We start from the raw sequence: 24,958 nt of genomic DNA, 5'->3' as shown, positions 1-24,958 counted from the left end.
TTCTGGAGAAACTAGGACAAGTTGACTTTAATTAACTCCTCATATTTCTCTCCAGAGTACCTTGTAATTTCCATTACTTTAAAGGTGCTCCTAGAATCACAGGGGACTCCCCAGGTTAACCGCATAGATCCAAAGGGGTACAGTAAATATTGCTATGATGCTGTGATTTAGAATATCATTGAATCCATTTAAAGTTGATTGCTGAAAACATAGGAACTGGGTCCTTTGCAATTGTGTGGGATAGTTTTTATCTTGACACAGCTAAAGTCATCTTAGAGAAGGGAACATCAATTAAGAAACTGCTTCATGAGTGTAGGCAGTCTTATGAAAGAAGAGAGGGGTGGGAATAAAAGGACATGGAGGGGACTGGAGCCGCACAAGGAGACCAACAAGACTAAAAGGTCTGAGCCCAGAGGGCCCTGCAGAGACTGATGCACCAAGGGAGGACCAGGCATCAAGAGAACCCCTGCTCAGATGTGGCTGATTAGCAGCTCAGTCTCCATGTGGGTCTCTGAGTAAGGGGAGCAGGGGCTGCCTCTATCCTGAACTAGGTGGCCTGATCTTTGATCTCTTGCCCCTGATGATGCAGCCTTGCCCGGCCCCGGAGGAAGAGGATCCAGGCAGTCTTGATGAGACTTAACAGCTATGGGCAGATGGCTATAGTGAAGAACTTCTCCTTTCAGTGGACTAGGGGAAGGGGATCAGAGGAAGAGGGTAGGAGGCTGGAACTAGGGAGAGTTGAGGGAGGGGGCTACAATCTGAATATATAATGAATAAATTGTGAAGAAAAAATTAAAATTAAAAAAAAAGAAAAGAAACTGTTTGGTAAAATGGGGCTGTAGGCATGACTGTAGGGCATTTTATTAATGCAAGATTGATGGGGAGGGCTTAGCCCATTGTGGGTGGCGCCATCCCAAGCTGGTGGTCCTGGTGTCTATAAGAAAACAGACTGAGGAAGCTATGGGGATCAAGCCAGTAAGCAGTACCCCTTTAAGACCTTTGCATCAGCTCCTGCCTCCAGGTTCCTGCCCTGTTTTGAGTTCCCATCCTGACTTCCTCAAGTGATGGACTGCAATAAGGAAGTGTAATCCAAATAAACCTTTTCCTTGTTTTTGGTCATGGTGTTTTGTTGCAGCAACAGAAACCATACTAAGACAGAAATCCTATGTTTTGTGAATTTATTAGCTATCTGCATATTTTAAGAATACAAATGAAAATGAATTCTTTTGTATGAAATAAGGAAGTACAACATATTTAGAGGAGAGGTATAATTATAAAAGTTTGTGGGTTGCATATAGTGCCATCACTTAGCTTAGTTTTGATTTTGTGAGGCCAAGTAAATACATCACTGTGACTCCATCTCCTAAATGATTAATAAAGTCCCTGCAGCAAACAGGTTTCTCGAGTGTTACGGAAAGGGGCTGGAGTTTTAACGGCTTCAGCACTGGGAAGCCACAGAAGGACTTCTGGCCTTAGAAGTCCTTCAAGAATTCTGTCTAAAACATTCTGCATCATAGAACCAGAACACAGGATGACATTAGATGACATGGCTTGCAGTCACCATGAATGTGCTACAGACTAATCCACCAGCCATCCCATTGCTGGACAGACCCTGCTTTTTTTAAGCATACATTTAACTTTACGTATTGTTTTGGCTGCTAGCCCTCTCCTACTATGCTCCTCATTAAACAAACAAACAAACAAAAACATGACTCCAATCAGAGTCAATAGCAAACAGTCCCATCCGCTTTTACAAGTTGTCCCTGGCCCAAATAATGATTAGTTGTCTTTCTATAGGTTCTTGCCATGGCCAGCCAGTTAAATGCTGGCCCAGAAATCTTCAACACCAGAATGAAAGTACTACACTCCACACTTAATTCTCAATGAGACGGTACTGCTTTGTAAAGCAGAGCCTAACAACTTCTCATTTCCTTTCAATGTATCCTTTGGTAAGCTTTTTCTTCTTTTCCATTCAATGACTTCTTCTCTTTCATCTATTTTTGCTTCTTTCTTTCCTTTGGCATATCTTAAATATATTGTAAACATAATTATTGTTGAGCATGATGGCTCATGCTTGTAATCCCAGCATTTGGGAATCAGGACAGGAGTCTAAGGCCCATCTGGGCTACATAGCAAGACTCTGGCTCACTCTACCCTTCTTCCCCAACACATGGACCTGAGGCTCCCAGGAGAGATGTAATTTGCTCCTAGAGAAGGAACTGCTATGCAGGAAAAGATCTGGGTGAGAGGTCTCTCCCTACAGCCGTGGCAGGAGAGCAGACTCCGAGGAGCTGCAGAGGAACAGGTGTGCAGACAGAACTTGCTTTTGTTGTCTGGCAGAGTATTGGTCAAGAAGAATGCAGCTACAATTGTAACCAAAGGTGGCATTATGCTTCTAGAAAAATCTCAAGGAAAAGTATTGTAAGCAACAGTAGTACTGTAGGATTGGGCTCTAAAGGAATGCGTGGAGAGATTCAACCAGTGAGTGTGAAAGTTGGACACGAACTGTTTTGTTCCAGTATGTAGAGGCACTGAACTCTAGGCGACAAAGATTAGTTCTCTTTTAGGGATGGAGCCATTCTTGATGAGCATGTGACTGAAATCACTTCATGGTGTTTCATGAAGCTTCCCATTCCACTGAAGTTTCTTTGTTTGTTTTGTTTTTCAACACAGGGTTTCTTTGGGTAGCCTTGGCTGTCCTGGACTCACTTTGTAGACCAGGCTACTGAACTCAAACTCACAGAGATCTGCCTGCCTCTGCCTCAACAAGTGCTGGGATTCCAGGTGTGCGCCATCATGCCCGCCTCCACTGAAGCTGTAATGCTTCATTACGTAAGTAATTTCTATGTGTCTCTTTTAACATAAGCTGATGATGTATGAATTAATGTCCAAAACCAATAAAGTAAAAAGCCCTCTTAAGAGATCCCTTTGGTTAGGAAAGTCTTGAACCAATAAGAAAACCATAGGCACGAAAGTGCATCAGTAGGGCATTAAGGAATTACAGAACTTGGCAGACCCTCAGATGCACAATTATATGAAATAATTGGAGTAGAAAATTATGTGGGTGGGAAGTGCTGGGAGGGAAACCTAGATAGGGGTCCCTGCAGCAAATAGGTTTCTTGAGTATTGTGGAAAGGGGCTGGCGTTGGTGTGGGGAAGCCACTGAGGACTTCCTGCTTTAGGTGCACATGATCATAATTGCCTTCTAGAAAGAGGCCTCTGTAGAAAGAAAGATTCAAACAAGACTGTATTTGCCAAAGCAGATACTGATAAGAGCAGAACCAAGGCCAAGGGCCACTCAGGAGTGGCTTCTGCTTTTGGGCTGGGGTCAGCTGGTGGAATAAAAGATCTTTTTTTAACTTGTGCTGGCTAAACAATTTGTGGGTCTCCTTTTGACAAGATAAATGTAACTGCATCCTTTCACGATAAACATAAAAACCATCAAGCCAACTTGCTGTTTTAAAGAACGTTGAAAAAAAAAAAAAAAAAAAAACAGTTTTACAAATGGTTCCCAGGCAAACGTTTTCCTCTGACACTTGTGGTCATACTTCTCAGGAGTTACTTTGGGTAGACTGAAAAGAGGAAATGAAACTCCAGGAACGAGGGTTTAACTAGGTCAGTGATAGGAGAAGACCTGCTGGAGGAGGCCTGGCCACATGTAACTGATTGAACTCCAGAACTGCAAGTGAGAAAATAAGTCAGAGATCACATTGAGTTAGCACTGAGTAAATAAGTGGGTGGCAGTGTCACTCTCCCGGACTGGGAATGTTTGGAAAGAAGATTTAGAAGACAAATGTGATACTTATATTTGAACATACCCATTTTACAATTGGGTGTCAAATTCTGTCTCTGTCTCTGTGTCTCTGTGTCTCTCTGTCTCTCTCTTTCTCTCTCTCTCCCTCGCTCCCCTCTTAAACAGGGTCTGGCCCAGAATTTGCTTGAAAAAAGGCTGGTCTCATGGAGACCTGCCTGTCGTTGTCTCTGTAGTGCTGGGATTTAAACTCTTACCCCATCAGGTGTCTGCCACTTGCCTGGGTGTCAAAATTCTTATAGCAACATTTGTTGAAAAGATTGCCCTTATCCAATGGCACCTTTGTCAAAAATACATTAGCTCCTCCCCCCTCCCCCAACCCCCAAGTCTCTGCTGAAGCAGCCCAAGCTCCTTCCCCTGCTTCTCACAGAATGCTTCTCTGGAAGATGGGGCTGGACTTGGAGTTAAACCCAGCTCTTTCATGTGCAATCTTCCTTTTTCTTACTGTTTCTCTCACCTGTTCCAGAAGCCACCTCAGCATCATGGGGCTGAACACGTGCGGTGCAGACATTAGTTCTCAGCGGGGAACTTTGTCCTGTCTACCACGATGTCACAGCATGCTGAGTGACAATGGCATCTTCTCATTTGGTCCTGGTAACATTTACGGGACATTTCTTTTTAACAGAACTCACCCCCTTGATTTCTACAGTGTCAGACATATTTACGTTTGATTGCATGTGACCAAAGGAACAAGCCTCTGTTTTCTAAAAGGCCCAGAGAACATGTGTCTGCTGCCTTGCTTCTTTCTCTTTACTGCTGGTCATTTGATCAGCTTTGGAAGGCAGCAGTCTGGCCAAAAGGAGAGCTGAACATAATTTTTTTGTGGCCTTTCTAGTCTGTCCACTTTTTTTTTTTTTTTTTTTTTTTTGTCATGATCAAACTGTCTTGAAGAATGTAGCTTTATGGAAAGTCATGAAATAAGGTAATGTGAGTTTTTCTATTTTGAAGAATTGAGCCTTCATTAATTTTCTCTCTCCATATTTTGCCTTTTTCTATGAACTCAAATAAAATTTTTAGTGCTGTCAACAAAGACAGAGATGCCTTCAGATCCCAGATCTGAGTACTCCTCATCTGGCCTGTGGAACATTTGAAGCTTTCTGAAGATAGGCTGCTCTGTTCCCCTCTGACCTCTCTCTCAGCACTGTGAGATATATACCAACCAAGCCTGGAACTGTAGATCTAGATAGAAAAGCAGTTACACTTGAGCCTGAGTCATTTACAATAAATGAACTTCAGTTCGCTTTGGTTCACTAAATTCCGTGTTCGGTAAAGCTCATTAGACAGGCTGATAATATTTTTAGCCTAAAATCTTTCTTAGAAACTCTTAGTGTTGGGTTGATGCTCCATGACTAATACAACTCCTCTTTGGGAAGAAGGGAGGGATCAGAAAGTGCATGCACTACTGTTAATCCTGATTCCAGTCATCCATCGCATGGTAACCTAGCAACAGCTATACTGTCAATCACATTCTTTTTTTCTTTCTTTTCTTCTTCTTCTTTTTTTTTTTTTTTTCTCCCAAGACAGGGTTTCTCTGTGTAACAGCCCTGGCTGTCTTGGAACTTACTCTATAGACCAGGCTGGCCTCCAATTCACAGAGCTCTGCCTGCCTCTGCCTCCTGAGTGCTTGTCAGTCACATTTTTACAAAGGTGGAAACTGAGGCTGGGAGGGTTCAGTGCTTTGCTCAGGGTCACAGGGATTATAATGGGCTTCTTCACTCAAACCCATCTGGTGTCCTAGTCCAAGAGACCTATTCATCATCATGTGTTCCACTACACTCCCGGAAAGAAAAGCTAACCCCACTACCGATTTACCCTCCGGTAGCAATGTGATAAACTCTGTTACTACAATCACTTCAACACTATTGCTTTTGAGTCAATAGAACCAGCTGTGGGCATGTGGCCAGGTTGGGTGTGGAGGGCTGGGAGTTTTTATTGGCCTGTAATTTTGTTTAATTATCTCTGGATTCTTATAGGCAGGCTATGACGACACAGGCTCATTCCTTCTAGGTGAGATAAGCATCAGGTGAAACTGAACTCTGCTTTAAACATCTTACCAGTGCTTATCATATTTATTTTATGTGATAATTACCATGACAGTATATGAAAAATCCCAGTGAGAGCCAGTACTCATCATGTCTGCCTCTGAAGGACCTGGGCAGCTGTTTTTTTCTAAGTCCTGCCTAGGGCATTTGTCTTTACTTAGTTACTGTATCATCTCTAGCTCTGATGGGTAGTTTTACTGGTCAAGTTGATACAGTGTAGACTTTCCTGGGAAACTAGTTTCAAAGAGATCCTTTGTAGATCACATGGGCCTGGGTGCAGGTCTGTGTGTGTGTGTGTGTGTGTGTGGGGTGTCTTGATTGTTGTGAAATTAACTTGAAAGTGTGTGGTACCATTCTTGGGTTTGGGGCCCTGAACTATCTAAGAGTAGGCGACGCTAGCCGAGCACCAGGCATGGATGCATTCATTTCTCCCCTGCTCTTAGATGTGATGTGACTGGCTGCTCCTTGATTTATCTGCCGTGACGGACTGTAACCTGGAACTTGCCCCCTTTCTCTCTTAAAGATATTTTTGTCAGAAATTTTATTACAGCAACAGAAATAAAGGTAGGATATTTGTTCAGCTTTTCTCTTTTCGTGACTTGCTCCTGCTTTCCTCTTTTTATTTAGTCATATCTTAAGGTTTCCTCTTTCAATTTCCAAAAAGGCAAAGTTATTTTCTCCTTCGACTACCTTTTTTTAAAAAGTTTCTGTGTTGCAACATAATGGATCTTCTGTTAGTTAAGACTAAAATAGCAATGCAAATAAAATAGCCTCATTTTCTAAGAAGCCCTCTGCTGTTTCCCATGCCCTTGTTTGCCCTTCACTTCCTTGGCCTAACTTAGATTTGCAAGCTCAACACATAGGCACTTCGTCTTTGTTTACATCTATATAGCGCCTCACACTAGCCCCAGATTTGACAAATATTAAATAAGCATAACTTCAGAACAATTATTTGAAAAATCACAACTGATCAGGAGTACCGCTTTTGCGGCTGGTACTGTCATTGTTGCTGCTCAGATGACTTTGATTTTGAACCATTTCTGGGCGACAGCTGTACCTTATTGCACTGCATTTGCCCTTGAACACCACCTGGAGACCAGAGCTGGCAATAACTGCAGCTGGTCATCTTCTTTGGAACTCGTACAGATCCTTGCCCGTACTCACCTTCACATTCCTTGGAGGCCTAGACATGCATTTGTACGATGCTCAGTTATGAAATTATTGCTTCTAACTTTGCATGCCACAAATGGAAAGGGTTATTTTTTTCCTTTTGAAATACTAATTTGTACATTCACATTCTCTATTGTAGACTTTAACAAATATACTTATAGAGCTGTCAAGATGGCTCGGTGGATTACTGCTGAGCCTGATTTGAGTTCATCCAAGGTCCCATGTGGTGATAGGAGAGAACCAGCTCCTTGAAAGCTGTCCTCTAACCTCTACATACACAAACATAAATAACTAAAGTAATACATTTTTAATGTACTCATTCATTGCTTTGGTTTATTGTTCTGTGGCATTTATATTGTTAGTTGTTTTCTTTTTCTTTTTTATTTTTTCGAGACAGGGTTTCTCTGTGAAACAGAGCCCTGGCTGTTCTGGACTCGATCTGTAGACCAGGCTGGCCTTGAACTCACAGAGATCCACCTGCCTTTGCTTCCCGAGTCCTGGGATTAAAGGTGTGTGCCACCACACCTGGCCCTATATTGTTAGGTTTTTCACATTGTCCCAATTTTACTTACTTTCAAGCTAAAAAGACTTCAGTTTGTGGATGTTATCTAAAATAATTTATAAGCTCCCTTAAGATTCACTTTGTTAAACTTCATTTGTGTGTATGTGTGTGTGTGTGCAGGTGTCAGTATGATATGGAGAATGGGAGGTCAGAGGTCAAATCTAGGAAGTCAGTTTTCTCCTTCCACTCTAGACTTTAAGATGGGAACTCAGGTTGTCTGTGGTTTTTCCTGCTGAGCCATCCTGCCTGCTTGGCAGATTGTTTCTCATTCATCCCGTCCTCCCTCCCTCCCTTCGTCTCTCTCTCCTTCTGTTCTTTCCTTTCTCCCTCTTCCCCTTTCCATTTGTGAGGCAGGGTCTTATGTAGGCAAGGCTGGCCTCAAACTCGTTATGTAGTCAAGGACCCCCTTGGACTTCTGATCTTCCTGTTTCCGACTCCCATGTGCTGAGATTACAGACATGTGCTGTGGAGTCCAGTCTTTTTCTGCTGTCCGCAGGATCAAATCCCCAGCTTCGTGCAGGGTAGGCAAACACTTAACAACAGATGCACAACACTCAACAGGCCCAGAAGACTGATTTTGAATGACAATGAGCAATTTATAAAAATGGTTGCTAAACACATGGTGGTCAAAAGCGTAAATATGTTTTTCCCTCCAGAAATGCAGCCCCAGCTCTCCTGCAGTAGAGAAAAATCAAGAGGGCCCTTCCTTCTCAGTGCTCTAATATTTCAAATACAAGACAGCTAGGCAGGAAGATGATTATGCTTGTGTGAGGGATTCAACAGTACAGCTGAGCAGAGCAGTTTTGCTACTTTGTATATTGTTTGATTTATATTTTTAATTAGTTTTATGTGCAGGTAGAACCAGGATAAAACATTGGCAAGTCAGCAGTGGGGTAACAGGACAGGGACAAGGTGGGAGTGAGGGGGGTCAGGATGGGTATCTATATGACATGCCGTTCTGATCCATGTGACAACATCCTCAACATTGAACTGATGGCTCCTGTATAGTCAAACCTAAGATTCTGATTATGAATTGAGCTTTGATATACTGTATCAAGATTCTGTAAAGGCCTCTGGCCTGAGTCCAGGCCTTCCTTCCCTGTTGTCTGTCACTGCGCTCCCTGTGGAGACTTCTGGGAGGCTGTTTGCAAGTAAATTCAGTGTTTGCTGATGGAACCACTTACTGAGTGACTCAGGGTCTGGGTTAGCTGCAGCTCTCCTGAGACTTTCTCACTTGACTATGAGGAACTAGAAAGGTGCATGTTTCTGAGGAAGGAGAAAGTTGAAGGCATTCCAAGCTCTTGGGTAGAAACCTGGGCTTGAGAGTGTTACACAGCTGGGAAACGTGGACCGCAGCTCTGTCTCAGTGGACAGGACAGCTTCCTGAAGCTTTCCATCACCCTCACCCTCCTCCATGAGAGGCAAGTTACTTAAAACAGTGCCTGGCGTTTGACACAATCACCCACTCAGTTGTCTACTTGAAGGTGCAGGACAGTGCCCAGCCTGCGATAAATAGGCAACAAATATCTAGTGTTGGACTGAACACTAGGTGCCTAGTAGGATTTTTGCTAAAATGACTATCTCTCCCAAATCATGTGTCATAGCCAGACTCACAGGAGTTTTTATTGTTGTTTTTTTTTTCTTCGCAAAAATGACTCCAAATACCTATACAGTATGCTAAGGGATGTGTTAGCAAAGGGCTTTTAAAGCTATAATTAGAAATTGTTTTAGGGTCAGATCTTAAACTACCTCTGGACCTGTCTTTCTACCTATCATCAAATTTTCCAGATGCATGAACAGAGAGAAGAGGAAGCCCCTCCTCTTTACTCTTGCCTTTCTGAGGCAGCGTAAGAGATGACTTACTTCAGTTACGGGTTGTTGATGGTTTGGTGTAGCAGTAGTAGCTGGCACATGTCAGGCCTGTTTGATTCTGTCTTCCAAGTCACACCCAGTACAGTATTGATGGTCAAATGTTAAAAAAGCAGTGCACGGCAAGTATTAGGTGCCCTGGATTCTGAGTGGTGATAGGTTTGTTGACACATGTAGATAAGTAGATTATAAATGGTGAGGATATTAGCTTTAATTGATGTCAAATGATAGCTTAGAAGTTGAACAGAGTTAGTCATTTTGTTGGTGCATAAGGCCTACTATTAGGCCTTACCTAAGGTCCAGCTAAGTTTCACAGTGGAGCACCGAAAGGGGAGGGGAGGAGAAGAGAGAGAGAAAGAGACAGAGAGACAGAGAGAGAGAGACAGACAGGCAGAGAGAGACAGAGAAAAAGAGACAGAGAGAAAAGAATGAGGAAGAGGAATAAGGAGGAGGAAGAGTAGGAGGAAGAGAGGAGAGAGGTTTTAAGCTGGAATTCACAACTTTCTGGCTGAAATATGGCTGAGGATGTTCCTGCCCAGTGTCCATGCTTTGCAGATCCCTCTGCAATTCCATCATTTTCCATGAGACAAGAAATTTCACAAAATCGGAACTTTAAACCCCAGACCTTCCTGCCTTGCTAATTTCTGGCCTTACCAACCAAAAGGTACCAAGTGGCCTGAGGAGAGGCCATGGGTGACTTTTGTAAGGGGTGTGGTACGGTTTAGCTAATCCAGAGCAGAAAGACTGAGGAAGACTCCACTGTGCTGGCTGCCGTCAATACTCCCTGAACCAGGACTGCCTGGTTCAGCTGTAGCTCTCAATATTTAGGATAGGGTATAGGAGTCTCCTGTTGTTAGCTTGCTCCAGATCACTCCAAAGCTCAAGGCAGGCCTGGAACTAGGGCAAATCACACAGCCCATTTTATTGCCAGTTTCCCCATCTGTAAACAGGATGATAATAACTGTCCACAAACCTCAAAGGGTGGGGATGACGACAATGATCTTAAAAATAACAACTGTTTGTTGAGGTCATACTATGGGTCAAACACTATGCAAGACACTGTGCATGCACTGTATTTGGTACTTGCAAATCTTCAGGATATGTAAATGTGTTTCTTTTGTAGAACAGAAAACTGTCTCAGGGCTTCTTTTCTCTTGCAGCCTCCTCTTCCCCCCACACAGGTGAGATTATATATATATGCAAATATAAGGTACTTGTGTTACTAATTCAAGTATCCATTTAATGATATTAGTTGACATAGGATATAGCAGTCAACAAAATAAATAAAAATTATTGACTTTTGTAGCTGATATTACAGCAGAGGGAATAAAAAAAAAACAAGCAAAATATGACAAGCTGGTTGTAAGGTGTTAAATAAAGCCAGGAAGATAGGCTATGCCATGATGCAGAACATGCTATTGAATAAAGACGAGAGAAGAATAAAGGGGGTGAGAGACAACATTCTCTTTTTCTTGGGGAGCGTGGGATGGGAATGGTAGACAGAAGACTGGAGTAGGAAGAACAACAGATGGAAGGCCAGGAGACCAGAGAAACAGCATGGAATCTAATGTGCCCGAGGAGATGAGCAGGACACAGTAGATAGCTGGAGGTCAAAGGGAAGAGGTCAGGATAGGGGACCTGGTTCAGAGGTCACTCAGGTCCACAGAGACTTAGGCTTTGGGAGTGTCATGGAAGCTAAGCCGTGACTCAAGCGGTGTAAGGAGAATCATGCTGACGGCTGTTTTGAAAATGGGTTGCTGCTGCTGCTGCTGCTGTGTGTGTGTGTGTGTGTGTGTGTGTGTGTGTGTGTGTGTGTGTGGTTATACTAGGGTTGTGACTATTGCAAACTTCTGTCAGAGGTTAATCGTGCTTTGGACCAGGACTGTGGTAGGGAAGGTGGTGGTGACATACTAGGTATTAGTACTTGGGAAGTTGAGCTAGCAGGTGTAGAGGAGAAATTAAGAAAACACTAGGGCGTCCCCCCCCCCCGCCCCCCACATGATAATGGTGTGTATTAATTGGAATAGCCAAGGCTGTGAACGGGTATGTTTGGAAGCGGAACCAGGTTTGCACACGGACAGTCTGCAACGGCGACTAGTCTCCAGGTGGGGATGTCGGGTACATATATTTTTTCACGTCATTGAGTCTGAATTCTCCTTTTCTGTTTCTTTGCTTTTGAAGTGGAGTTCTGTGCTGGTGAATGCAAGTTGGTGCTCTACTACAGACAAGGAGGAAGCAGTCGCACCAAGAGCAGCAAAAAGAATCTGTTAGATACATTGTAACTTAGACTCTTAGTTCTCTAAGTTTGGGCCCAGCAGGTCCTTTTAGAAGCTATGCAATCTGTTTAGTGCTGTGCAGGTAACTTAGGGACCCCGCAAACATTAGCCGACAGCCTCTTCCGATTGATTATAATAAACTGGGTGTTGAAAAAGCAGCTTGAAAGAAAAAACAGTTCTCATAACAATCCTTTTCAGCCTCCACACAGGCTTCCGACACTGCAATCTGCTTTGAGGCGGACTGTGCACACCTCGTGTCTGGTCAGGGAGGGACGAACTCGCAAGAGCAGGGACATCTTAAGACACTAATGTGGGCTTTGTACCGGGCAGGTCCGGATTGGCAGCTCGCGATCCTTAGGTGCTCTGCCCAGTGGAAGGCAAAGTCCAATCTAGTGAGATACGTTCCCGATTATGTCAGAGATCTCGCCGTCGTGGCCTCTCTCTCACGACAGGGCTAACCCGGTGTTTTCCCGTCCGAGGTGCCACCAGGCTTTGGGGTGGAAACCCGCACTCTCATCTGCCCAACGCAAGGGTCATTTGAGGGCTTAGGTGTCAGTGCGCGGGGAAGGGAGGGCACCGCGCTCGCAGTCACCACGAACAAACAGAGTCCAAGGAGGGTCAGTCGCCACCGAAGCACAATCCCAGGCAGACCCGCCACTGCAGCCGAGTCGTCGCGAGGACCTCTCCGGGTGCGGTCAGCTTCCAGCCCGGGGCGTGGCGGGGCGCAGCGGGAGAGGGGCCGGGGCGCGGCAGGGCCAGGGCTGCGGGGTCCGAGCCGGAGAGGCGGGGGCGACCGCTCGGCCGCGAGATCGGCGGGGACGGCAGAGCCCCGGGCGCCCCGGCTCCCCTCGCCCCCGGTCCCGGCGGAGCGCGGCGCGGCTGGCAGCGAAGGCGCGGCCCCGCCAGGCCAGCGAGGGGGCGGGCCGGCGCCACGGGGCGCTCCGCCCCCGATGATGCGGCGGCCTCCGAGTGGCCCGCGGCCCGTCACTCACTCCTCACCATGGTTGCAGCACAAAGCAACAAGCCCCGGTGGCCGCTTCCTCCCTGAAGAGCGGCTCCGGCGGCCGCGGAGGCGCAGGAGAAGGAAGAGGCGGGGAAGAGGAGGCGGTCGGCCCTCGGCAGACGCTTGGCGGGGCTGCGCGCTCCGCTCTCGGCCTCGCGCCCGCCGGCCACCCGCGCCCGGCCCCGCCGCTCCCGCCCGCCCGCCGCGCGGACGACGCACAAAGTTGCCTGGAGCGCGGGGGCCGCGCGGGGAGCCGCCGCGCTCGGGCGCCGATGGGGGCGGGCGGCCGGAGCTGCGCGGCCCGCGGGGATGCAGCAGCAGTCGGGAGGTGCGGCCGACAGTAGACGGAGGCGCGGCGCGGCCACGGCGGCCGAGGCCAACGGGCTCGGGGGCGCCCAGACCTGAGCCCGGGCTCCCCAGGCTCGGCGCGCGGCCCTCCCGAGCGGCGCGCGAGGACCCGGGACGCGTCAGAGCGAGCGCGGCCGGAGCGCGTAGAGCCGAGCCAGGGCCCCGCCGGAGAGGCCCCGCCCGCCGTCGCTTGCACCTCCCTAAAAATAACTCGGCCCGCCGGGGCCAAGCGCGAACCCAGACCGTTCCTGAGCGCAGCCGGGCAGTCCGCCGAGTCCGAGTCCGCGGACAGCGGGCCGCCAGGAGGAGAGCAGCTCCGCGCTGCGCGGACCCTCCGTGCTGTCCGCGCCCCGGCCCCGCGCCTGGGCCGGTTTGCCTCGGGCAGGGGCACTGGGCCGGGAGGCCGGAGAGTGTGTGGAGCTGTCCCGGTGCGCCCCGCAGGGGGAGATGGCGTCTTACGTGGATAATAGCTTCCGCCAAGCGGTGATGAAGAACCCCGCCGAGAGGACCCCCCAGGTGAGACGCGCCGCCAGCCGCCGCGGGGTTGGTGTCTGCAGACTGCGCCCTTCCAGTGCCCCAGCGCTCCTCTGCTGGGGAAGCATCCGTTCCCCCCACCCAGGACCTCCCTGCCCCAACTTCCAAGGGCGTTCTTTTCAGACCTTCTCCTCCGCCGTCCTTCACGCTGCGCTCCCTGTCGCTGACCTTGCCCGTGGGTGCGGGACTGGTCGTCTATAGGGTTTGTGTCTCTCCGGCCCCACTCCCCTAGGGCTCTGAGTCTTGGGGGTCTCAGCTCCCTTCCGCCAGATACTGTTGTCACTCTGACTGCAGGCTAAGTTACCCCATTGCATGTATCCCAGCTTTAGAGTTTAGGGGTGTTTAGTTACCAGCGGGAAGGGACTTGAAGGTTGTGCGATGGACAGATCGAGGTGGGCCTTGTAAAGTGAAGCACTCCAGGTGCCTGTCTTTATTTACTACTTTGCTTTCTTGAAAGAGAAGTGTTGTTTTCCACCGGAGGGGAAAAAGTTGACAGCTAGGCTAGCGCGTTTAATTCTAAATGTAGATATAACTGCAGAACAGATGTATTCAACCCCCCTCTTCCTCGCAGGACAGATTCTTTTGGTTTGCATAACATGATCAGAATTAGATTATCTTTATACATTTGTTTATCTTCAGGTTTCTTTTCTTTTTAAATAGAGGCGTTGCAGGTGGGTTGCATTTGACTTTTCTTAAGTTGGATTGGCGAGGGAGGAGCGCTATAAAAATGTGGTTTGTTTTCCTTTGCTTACTGGATAATGACGTATTTTCCTAAATGTTGGAGTGGTGACTACAGGGGACCCTGCTTGCCAACCGTGTAGGCAAAGAAGGTCTACAGATCCTTGGGACCAGCAAACACAGGGAGGATCTGATACTTGAAAACAGTTGCTTTGCTTGTCTGGTGTTGGATACCATCTGTGCAAATCCAAATGCTGCCCATCCCTGAGAATCATTATTTAATGTGCGGGAGAATAGAATAAAACAGAATCTTCCATTGGCTGCCTTTGGACAAGCCCCAAGAATGGCACCTGGTACCGTTTTTGATGGTTTTTCTTTTGCTTGATGGAGCTGTCACACGTGGGCTGTGTTGTATAGATTACATTTGCCAAACCTGTGGGAGATGGGCATAGCTTTATAGGAACATTCAGTGTCTCCAGAAGTCCTCTTCTAAAGGGGAGTTTTTATCGGCATCTGGGCATGCCCTCCTTTGATCTGGTCCCTTCTCTGGTAGTTCCTTTTCATGGGCCTTCATACCCAGTATTTGTTAAAACTGTCAGTTGTACCCATTTTCTGCTTTTGAAAAGTCACTACCAGTTTATTGTGTAGGCAAAGCAACTTTCATGAGATCTCTCAGTTCTTTTCAAGAACAGAGTTTGAAGTGCCAAGTGAAATTACACATGCAAAGGACAGGAGAGCCTAGGAAGGCTGGTCAGAAAGTGATGTCAGAGGCCTGTAGTAGAAATTAGGTAGCGGGAAATGGTGTGTCAGGTTGATTAGTTAAAATAACGATTAAACCTATTATCAGAGGTGTGTATGTGTGTGTGTAGGGGTGGAGAGATGGGGTGTGGGCGCGTGGGTCACCTGGACAGCCTGTGGATTGGCCAAGTAGATGGACTGTTGTTAGGTTTCCCTGTTCCCGTGCCAGCGCTGTGGGATATAGAAACCAACCCTAGAAAGGGAGGACCCTTGGCCCGGTGTGGTTACTGCTTCCCCTACAAGCTAAGAGCTCCATTGAGAATCGGAGTCTGTCTTCCCCACCTGACCCCAGGAGAAGCAAGCAGAGAGCTGCTGGACACAGTAACCATCCTCAAGTGTCAGCCCTGTTGACTCTGATGCTCATTTGGTTACCAGTGCACCCCCCCACTGTTTGTTTATCGATTCAAAGAGAAATAAGTTAGAAATACGAATGTTTTTCCATCCTTACCTGAGTTGTCAGAAATCATACAGAAGTTGGCGATCTCCATGAGTAGAAAACATGCTGGGTTGGTACACCTGTGCCAGCTTTTCCATATGCAGTATATTCTCATAGATGCTTGAGCAGGTTTTTTTTTTTTTTTTTTATAATAATAAAACAACATTGTTGTTTAGCTTAATACGACTGGAAGAACAAGAATTAGGGAAGCTCTCCTGTGGAGTATCCTGTTTCTGAGTACTGACTTTCATAAAGGAGTTTGTGTGACAGGCAAAGCCAGAAGGTTCTTGGAAAGAATGAATGAAAACATTTTTTAAAAAAACTTATTTATTCTTGTTGGGTTCGGCTCCTCCTTCTTCCCTAGCCAGCCTCCATCCTTTGCAGACTTTGAAGACAAGTTCTGTATTTAGGTTAGTCAGTTGCTTCAAAGGGGTTTTGATAACTACACTAATGTAGTTGAGCAGTTGGTGATTCGTATCTGGGGCTGAAGAGTCTTAGCAACTTTGACACTTACAAACTTTTCATATGAACCCAGCGTGGTTTGGGCACACCTATAATCCCAGCACTTGGGGAGGCAGAGGCAGGTGGATCTCTGTGAGCTCTAGGCCAGCCTGGCTTACAAAGCCAGTTCAGGAAAGCCAAGGCTACACTGAGAAACCCTGTCTCAAAAAACACGAACGTCTCATATGTATCTGGAAAGTGGCAAGCCACCTTAGGCATGCTACAGGAAAGGGGGAAAAATGAAATACAAGAAAAAAATTATCACCTGAGATTTTAGCCAAGAGGCTTCCACTGTTTCACCTGATATTCTTAGAAGAGGAAAAGTCTTTAATCCAGTGTTTACCCTGTATTGTTTGTCTGGAAACTTGTCCTCCTTCTACTCAATGGGGCACTGTATTCTAAAGTAATATACTCCCTTGAAAAGAATGAGCAGTAAACATTTTGTTGATACTTTTCAGTGCACCTCTGTTGAAAAACAGGATTGCTAACTAACTGCTTTATTCAATGACTTGGGTTTATGTCTTTAATCACTTAAATGAGAATTGTGGTCACTGAGGCAATTTAATGAAGTAAAAGATGTAAATAAATTACAAATAGCATATTATACCCCAGGGCTTCATACAATAATTTTTTTGTTAAACTATTTTATTAACGTGTTGAGTTCAGGACCATTGAAATTGCTTCTGTGGTGTGTTTAAATATTTACTTTCAAAATGGTATGTGTGAAATAACTCTCATCCCATCTTCTCCTAGTTAGTATCGTACTTTAATTTTCGGTATTAACCCCCTCCTTTTTTTTTTTTTTTTTCTAACCTTTTTGGCCTAGCTGCTAATGCTCAGGAATGCAGCTGTCAGAGTTCCCAAGAGTACAGGACATAGTTTTTTTGCAAAGTCACTCAGTGGAATTCATTGTGAGTCTTAATGACAGCTGAACCAAAACAAAGTAGATCATCTTGGCAAACTGAAAAACGTATTGAATCCCCCCAGCCTAACAAGACTGTACTGCTGAGTGTGTGCTCTTTTCGTTCATGATGCCTGTGGTCTGTAAGCTTTCCAGTTGGAAGAATAGCATAACACATACTGCTAGTCTAGGAAAGGTCAAAATTCAAAACCTATTTCAAGCAGGGTTTCTTTTGAATGTTTCACTTTTGTAATTGTAAGAAAACAAACAAACAAATATACCCATACACCAACAAATCCTTTTGAACCCCAGAAGTAAGGAGCCATCTGCATCTGGCTTATCATAACTTATCACCTATATGAGGTAACTTGGCAAATGTAATAGTATTTCTGGATCCATAATGGCCATGTGATTTCTAAACAGCACTGTTGGGAGAGATGGGGGAGGGTGGGTGTTCTGAAGTTTATTAGGGGAAAGGAGTGCACTATATGGAAACCTACTGACTGCTGAAGTTTATTAGGGGAAAGGAGTGCACTATATGGAAACCTACTGACTGCTGAAGTTTAGAGGGGAAGGAGTGCACTATATGGAAACCTACTGACTGCTGGTGACACAGTGTGATCAGATTGTAGCTAGTGTTTGAAAACAGTTGTTACACTTTTTGTTAATCATCTTGTATTATTAGATCGAATACCTTAGGTGACTGATAAAAAGAACAGGTTTGTTTGGGCTCAGGTTTGTGGAAGTACAAGATTAGGTAGGCTGGGAGTATGATGGGCTTCCAGATGGTCCTACAGAGACAAGTGCCCACCTATTGGTCAGGAAGCAAAGGGAGGAGAAGGGACTGGCGAAAGAACTAAAAGCTCTTTGCTGGAGATCTTGGAGACCTCCCGCTGGTCCCCCCCCCCCCCCCCTTCCTGCAGCGTCTACTCCCTCCCAGTTGTGCCTTTCTGGGACAAGCCTTCACATGGCCTTGAGGAACCGTCCAGTGTCCAGACTGTAGCCATGGCACGCCTCCAGCCATGTTTGCTTAGCTGATTTTGGCACATTAGGAATAGGAGCGGTTTGAAGTGCACACATCACTCTTGGGTGGCTTTGTTAGAGCCAGAGGTTAGGGAGCCATAGCTAGTCAAAACATGCTAGTGTGTACGCCCAGCACCTTTTGTGGGTGAAAGTAAGCAACAGGCGTGCTAATTGTGGTGATTTGTATACTTTCAGTGGAGAAAAGAAACACTGTTTTTCTGATTTTACCTGGTCATTTACTATGGAAGTGTGAATGTGCTGCTTTTTACAGCCGGGCGTTTTCGTTTTCTCCCTCAGTCTTTGGAAAGTTATGTTTAGTGCAGTGCTGGTGGGCTAGGCTTTGTGGAGGGGCAAATTGGCATGTTCAGTGTTTTGACGTTGAGGCATAATGCATCTACAGATGTGTTGGGCTGCATTCAGACCTGTTTTTGGATGCATGAGGCTGATTGGCTGCAGGTTAGTCTTGCCAGTCATGCTGTTTTGTTTTTGTTTCTGAGGCAGGCTTTCACTGCGTGGCTTCTGCTCCCACCTTTTTAGATTGCCAGCACTACAGGGATATAAATGTGCCGCTATGTTCGGCTTCATTTTTTATATTAAACCTTTCACTTGAGACAGTTGTATAATGTAGAAGTGCTGTGTGTCCTTTTGTAAGTAGTATCTGGCAAAGCTGTACTGCAGATTGTGGCATGATTCATTGACTGTACAGAGCAATCGCTGCATAACAAAGGAAACAGGAATCTACTTGGCATTTGTTTGAAAATAAATTTTTATTTTTATTTTTTTGAGATATGGTCTTGTGCAGCCCAGGCTGATCTCAAAACCACTCCATAGCTGAGGGTAAAAGCTTGAGGGTGAGCTTGAAGTGCTAATATTGCAGGCATTTCCTGTCGTCCCGAGATTTCTTCATGTTTTTAATAACCGCTTCCACCCTTACCTCTGGGAACTAGTAATCTTTTTTTTTTTTTTTTTTTTTCCTCTATAATTTTGTTGTTTCAAAACATTGCGTAGATGGAATCATTCAGTATGGGACTTTCTGGGACCGATTTCAGATTTCTACCATTGTCACTAAATGATGTGGCCCCCTGGTATTGGCCAGATGGGTTTAAATGGAGATGGTGAAGAGGGAATACGCTAATGTTCATGAAGTGCAGACCAAAGGTCATGTCTTGGATGAGCACTAGTTGTCATAGTGTGTAGACAGCCATCATTTTAGTATTATTATTATTATTATTTTCTTAGGAATGCAAGTATTAAAACTAGCCTTCGTCATTATGGCCTTTCATTCAAGAGATCACTTGCTGTACATCAGGAAGTCTTATGGACATACTGTAGGCCTTCCTTGTCTATTCCAAGGCCTGAGAGGATGACCAGAGCTGCAGTCAGTGCCAAAAGTTTTCACATATTTTCTTCTATACCTTCACACCTATAATAAAATTTATTTTATAAATTAGACCCAGAAAGAGATTCACAGTGATAACTAGTAATAAAATAGAGCAGTTATAGCAATATGCTCTAATAAAATTGTCAACATAGCTACTCTTGTGCTTTGGGACTGCTATTAAATAAAATAAGGTTTTTTGGAGTCAAATACACTGCGTTTTTACTGGTGGTCTGCCTGAAGTAAGAGTGTGTTGAATGCAAACATTGCATTCTGCAGTTGCTCTGGTCGCCCAGAGGGGTGCAGGCTCTACAGAACAGGGATACCCAACAAATGGTGACTCTGTGGCTCCTTCTGCTAATCAGAACTGAGACACTCCAGCGGTGAGCTGTCTACACATCACTTGTCTCCTGATAGGATGCGTGGAGAATGTGAGTGCTGTTTGAGGAGGCTGAGGCAGGAGCACTCCTGTGGAGGTTGATAGCAGACTGTTAATAGGCGACAGCCGGTCAGGGATCCTGAGTGAAGGTTCCCTCAGAAAACACAGAACTGAAGAAGAAGAAGAAACTTCAGGAAGTCAGAGAGATGGCTCAGCAGTACTTGTTGCTCTTGCAGAGGCCCAGGTTCAATTCCTGGCCTCCAACCTTCTGTAATTCCATCCCAAGGCATCCAGTACCCTCTTTTGACCGCCGTGGGTACCAGACTTGGTTGCATATGGTGCACTTACAAGCAGGCAAAACACTCATATACATTAAACAAAATACAAACCTTAAATGGAAAAACCTACTCAATTTCAGAAAACATCAAGCAGATCCAAATGTGATGTGAAACAGTTGGGCAGTACTTTTTGGAAGCGTTGAAGATATGAAAACTGAAGGAGCGCACAAGTTGTCACAGATTGGAGGAGAGTGAAGAAAATGTCACAACCATGTTCAGCGTGGTATTCTGGAGTTTGGGTCACAAACACAAAATAAATTTACCACTTTCAGATGAAATCTGAGTATTTAAATTTTCTTATGCCTGTTTTATATGTTACCCTCAGAAGACCTCAGTGAAGTGGACATGGGATCCCTGAACTATCTTGTTACTCTTTTCATATGTTTTACTTTTGAGTGAGAGAGAGACAGAGAGAGAGAGAGAGAACACACAAGTATACATGAATATGCAAGGGATTCCCGTGGAGGTCAGGTTGTGACCTCAGGGATAGCCTGGTCCTCTTGCTTCTGGGAGTCTCCTGTCTTCTTTTTTCATCTCTGCGTAGGAGCCGTGGGCTCAGAGATTCCTTGTGACCTTACCTGGCTTCTGGCAATCTGAATTCAGCGCCTTACACTTGTCATCTTTCTAGCCCTATAAAGCTTTTTTAGACGAAACCTTTCAAAATGGAAAGTTAAAGGATATGTAACCTTTAGAGCCCTTTTGTGACCCTGGAGAGGAACTACCAAATTATTAATTTCAAATAATCTTTCCTGACTAGTGATTTACTCTTCATGAGGAGTCCAGTGTCTTTCATCTTAAGTTTTTACTTTTTTGTTGCTGTGGTGCTGGGAATTGATTTTTCTATTGTGCTCTAGTGCAAGCACTCTGCCACTGGGTTTTATTTCCATCTCTGTGCATGTTTTCCTTGTTTTTTTTTTTTTTTTAACTTTGTATTTTTGAAATAGGGTCTTACTAAGTTGTCCATGCTGGCCTTGAACTCAGTGTGTAGTTCAGGCAGACACCCATCAACTTACATTCGCCCTGGCAGCTCCTGTTGCGTCAGGGTCTTCATGGCCACCTCCTCATGGCGACTTTCTCTTCCTGGAGCCCCTTCTTCTTCCACCTGGGACCCTCCTCCTGGGACTGCAAGTCCCGCCTCTACTCTCTAGCCCAGCTATTGGCTGTTTAGCTCTTCATTAACCAGTCAGAGATGATGATGGACAATTTTTGCACAACATTGAGGCAGAAGATTCTTCAATAATAATGACAGTGTCCACATCTGACTGCAGCCAGATCTCTGGGCCCAGAAATCAGCACCTGAAACACAGTGCATCCCCAGTAAGTGCTGTTAGGTCTGACTTAGTTCATTGTTGTTTCTTAGATTTATTTTTTTTTTTTAAAATGTGTTTTGTCTGCATGTATGCATGGGTACCATGTGAATGCCTGATGCTCTTGGAGGCCAGGAGAGGCGTTCAGTTGCTTGGAACTGGAGTTACAGATGGTTTTTAGCTACCTGAGTATAGAGTGATGCTGGGCTTAAACATATGTGTGTATATTTGAGTATATTAGTATATATTTTAAATAATTTTTTGTTTGATAGTTTTACTAATTGCACCTGTGGGAACAAATGAAAGGGAAAATTTCAGGCCAGGTTTTGAAGTGACTTAAAACCTCATAAAAAATGAAAACCATGTAATAAACGTTGAGGTATGAAGTAATTCCACGTAGCATGTGATTGTTTTCATATAATTTTTTGAATTCTGCAAAGTAAAACATTTTCGAGTTTTTTTCCCCTCTCTCCAAGCTACATTACATAGGTTTACAAACTTCGCTTTCAGATACAGTCCCCCTAAGTAGCTGGCCTTGAACTTGCAAACCTCAGCTCACCTTCCATAATGCTGGAGTTACTGGCCTGTATTGCTACACCTGTAATTAGTAGTCACCCCTGTTAGTGGTATTGGGAATTGAACACAGGGCTTCTCCCTTTAATTTAATTTATTTTAGTCTTTGTTTGTTTGTTTGAAACATGATCTCTCATAGTCCATGTTGGCCTTGATCTTAATAGATAGCTCAGGTGGGCCTAAAACTCATCATCTTGTCTCTACCTCCCAAGCTCTGGGATGCCAGCCAGGCCTGCCCTGCCAGGCCCAGCTACCTTTTCTGTTAACCACATTCAAATTTAATAGGAAATGCACACAAAGAATATTTGAGTCATAGTCTTAAGTATTTTTTAAAGTACTGTATTCAGACACCACTTAATTGTATTTATGTATATTCAAACAAGTAGTATAGTATTAAGAACTAATGAGTTGAGAAATTTTGAGTACAGTATCATAAAATACAAGAGTTGAGGTAAGATAGGATTGACAGCATTTTAGTTTGTTTCCATTTACTGGTATCCAATTCCCCACACTTTTTGTGGAGCTGAAAGAAATTGACAGTCTAGATTTGGAGACAAACATCTTATGTATGCGTATTCCATGGGCTCGGGATACCACAAAGTTCTCTTAGTCTTAGCCAGTGTACTTTGAGAACCAAAAATTCTTTATTCCTAAATTTGAACCTCCAAACCTAATCTTCCTTGGAGAGTTCAGCTGGGATGGGTGGGAATTCCTGCCTTGATTCCATTTTCTCTGGTGTGGTTTAAATCTATAGCAACAGTTAAGAAAACTGGCAGGCATCATCATAGTCAAGCCACTTCACTTTAAAAGTCCCTGCTCTCAACTGTGAGCTGGCCTGGCTGTTCTCCTGTGTAATTACAAGTTTGTATCTTCGGTTTATCATGAAACTGTTTTGCTTAGTGTATTTCTTCCTGAGATAGGGCACTTTGATACTGGACTTGTCAGCATACTGTTTTATTGCTAGAGCCAGTTACTTAGCCTTGGAGGGGCTCAGGCTTTGGGGCTTCAGGGACTAAGAGTCTCCTAACACAATGTGGCCCAGACATTGGCTTGTCACATGCTTGTCTGGCCACCTAAACTTGCTTTCACATTTTATGAAAGTGGAAAGATGATAATCTTGGACTATATTGTCAGCTTTCGCTCACTGTGCTAGCTGTGTTTTTGTCAAAGGTTTTTAGAAGATTAACTGTTGCTAGTTTTAAATTGTGTATATATGAATGTGTGTGGCATGTTGCATACAAGAAGAGGACCTTGTCTGTGCTGAAGCCAGAGTTACAGGCAGTGTAGTGCTTGAATTAGGATCCTTTGCAGGAGCAGTTAGCTTTCTTGCTAGCTTTTCATTAAAGATTGAGCACAAAGTACAAAGGGCAGAAATAGTGATGGTACAGACTCCATATTGTGAAGATCACAGATGTAGTGGCTCTGGAGTAGAGTGTGGTTAGACATATTTGTGCTTACTACTGTTTTTCAGCATTTGGCACCTATTACTCTGGTCATCCTTTTTCATAGATAACCTTTTATTACTGTTCTGTAATGGGGTCTGTGCTTCTGAGTGAGTTATAGCCCAAGTTGATTAGGTAGACTTGATTATGGCATTGATTACATTAGAGTTATGTTAATCTACAAGTTCCCCAGCACTGAACGTACAGTGGCTTAAGACATCTAAAGGGCAGCAGTGCCATGTTCTGCTTACAGTGTCACTAAAGATCAGGTGAGGAGTGAGTGCTCAACCAGGGAGAGGGAAGGTTGAGAATCCCTTTGACAAAAGTTCTTGTCATCACATGCTCATGAATACCCTGGCTCGCCCATCCACGGTCTCCCTACTGGACAAATGCGTTATGGTAGAGCCACGCCCCCAGCCCTGTCTTTATTTTGCAAGGTCTTGTGTAAATTCTTATTGGCTAGAGCTTTGTCAGCTGATTCTCTTGGCTGCAAAGGAGGTTGGATATTTAAAGCCTCCGTAGTACAGAAGGGCAGGGAAGAAAGAGATTAAGATTAATGGATACTGTGAGCTGATAGTATTTGTCCCGTTTACTTTGCATAAGAAATAGATGATGGTAGGACGTTTATGCAGCGATTCTCTGGAGAGTGCTTTGAGAGTCTTATTGGATTAAAGAGCTGCATTAGTGTAGCTCAGTAACAGGATCATGTGACGTATACAGCCACTTGATTCTCTTAGGTGTATGTTTATTTTCAGAATTCCAAACAAGGATATGTACACTAGTGGATGAGAGATATGGATAAATATTTCCGTATAAAATACTGCGTGATAATTGGTTTCAAGACATGTGATGTATTGTTTTAAAAATATAAAATACAGGCTTAGGGTTGGAGAGATGGCTCAGTCAGTGAAATGATCTGAGTTGGCATCCCCAGCACCCACATGAAGAGCCAGGCTGGTGACATGCATTTGTAACCCCAGCACTGGGCTGACAGAGCAGGCAGATCCCTGAGACACTCCTTGGCCAGCCATCCCAGTTGAGTGATGACTCTGAAGATAAGTGGAGAGTGACCAAAGCATCATACCTGAAGTCTGCCTTTGGCCTCCGCACACAGGAGCACAGGCCAGTGTGAACGTGCAATGCACCACACATGAACACGCAAAGAAGAGAAGATTCTGGCTGATGGCATTTCCCAAGCCTTTCCTTTTGTTTCAGGTTTATCCTGTTTATAAAATTGTAAATCCTCCCCTTCTCCTTCCCTGTGTCTCCCAGTCTTTATCTTTGCCTTTTCTGAGATTGAACATGAGGTTTCGCACATGGTCGGCAAACGGTCTGCTTATATTGTCAGCCCTCTTTTCACCTTTTATCCTGACACAGTCTCACTGCATTGCCCACGCTGGCTTACTCTTTAGTCCAGGGAGCCCTTGAACTTGCCATCTGTGTGCGTCTGGTTCTAAAGTAGTGATTTCAGGCATTTATAGGCCTGTGCTACAAGCCTGGCCTATTCCTCCTTGTGTGCCTCCATTCCTTCCTCTCTCCCTCTGTGTGTGTGTGTGTGTGTGTGTGTGTGTGTGTGTGTGTGTGTGTGT

At 44.9% G+C, this 24,958-nt stretch overlaps 1 protein-coding gene across 5 annotated transcripts in view; it reads left to right on the top strand.

Moving 5' to 3' along the window:
- Nucleotides 1-13,058: 13,058 nt before the first annotated feature.
- The window catches only part of Rapgef2 (Rap guanine nucleotide exchange factor 2), a 221,891-nt gene continuing 209,991 nt past the window's right edge, over nucleotides 13,059-24,958 (top strand). For all 5 annotated transcript variants that reach the window (XM_055596549.1, XM_055596547.1, XM_055596548.1 and 2 more), the window contains exon 1: nucleotides 13,059-13,597. In XM_055596549.1, the coding sequence (XP_055452524.1) occupies nucleotides 13,529-13,597 (69 nt within the window). In that variant the 5' untranslated portion in view covers nucleotides 13,059-13,528. The remainder of the gene's footprint in view (nucleotides 13,598-24,958) is intronic.

This window comes from Psammomys obesus, unplaced genomic scaffold (assembly GCF_907164565.1).
Source record: "Psammomys obesus unplaced genomic scaffold, mPsaObe1.curated_primary_1811, whole genome shotgun sequence".
Classification (NCBI taxonomy): Eukaryota; Metazoa; Chordata; class Mammalia; order Rodentia; family Muridae; genus Psammomys; species Psammomys obesus.
Note: the sequence above shows the minus strand (reverse complement) of the source record. Positions and strands in the feature narration are given on the sequence as shown.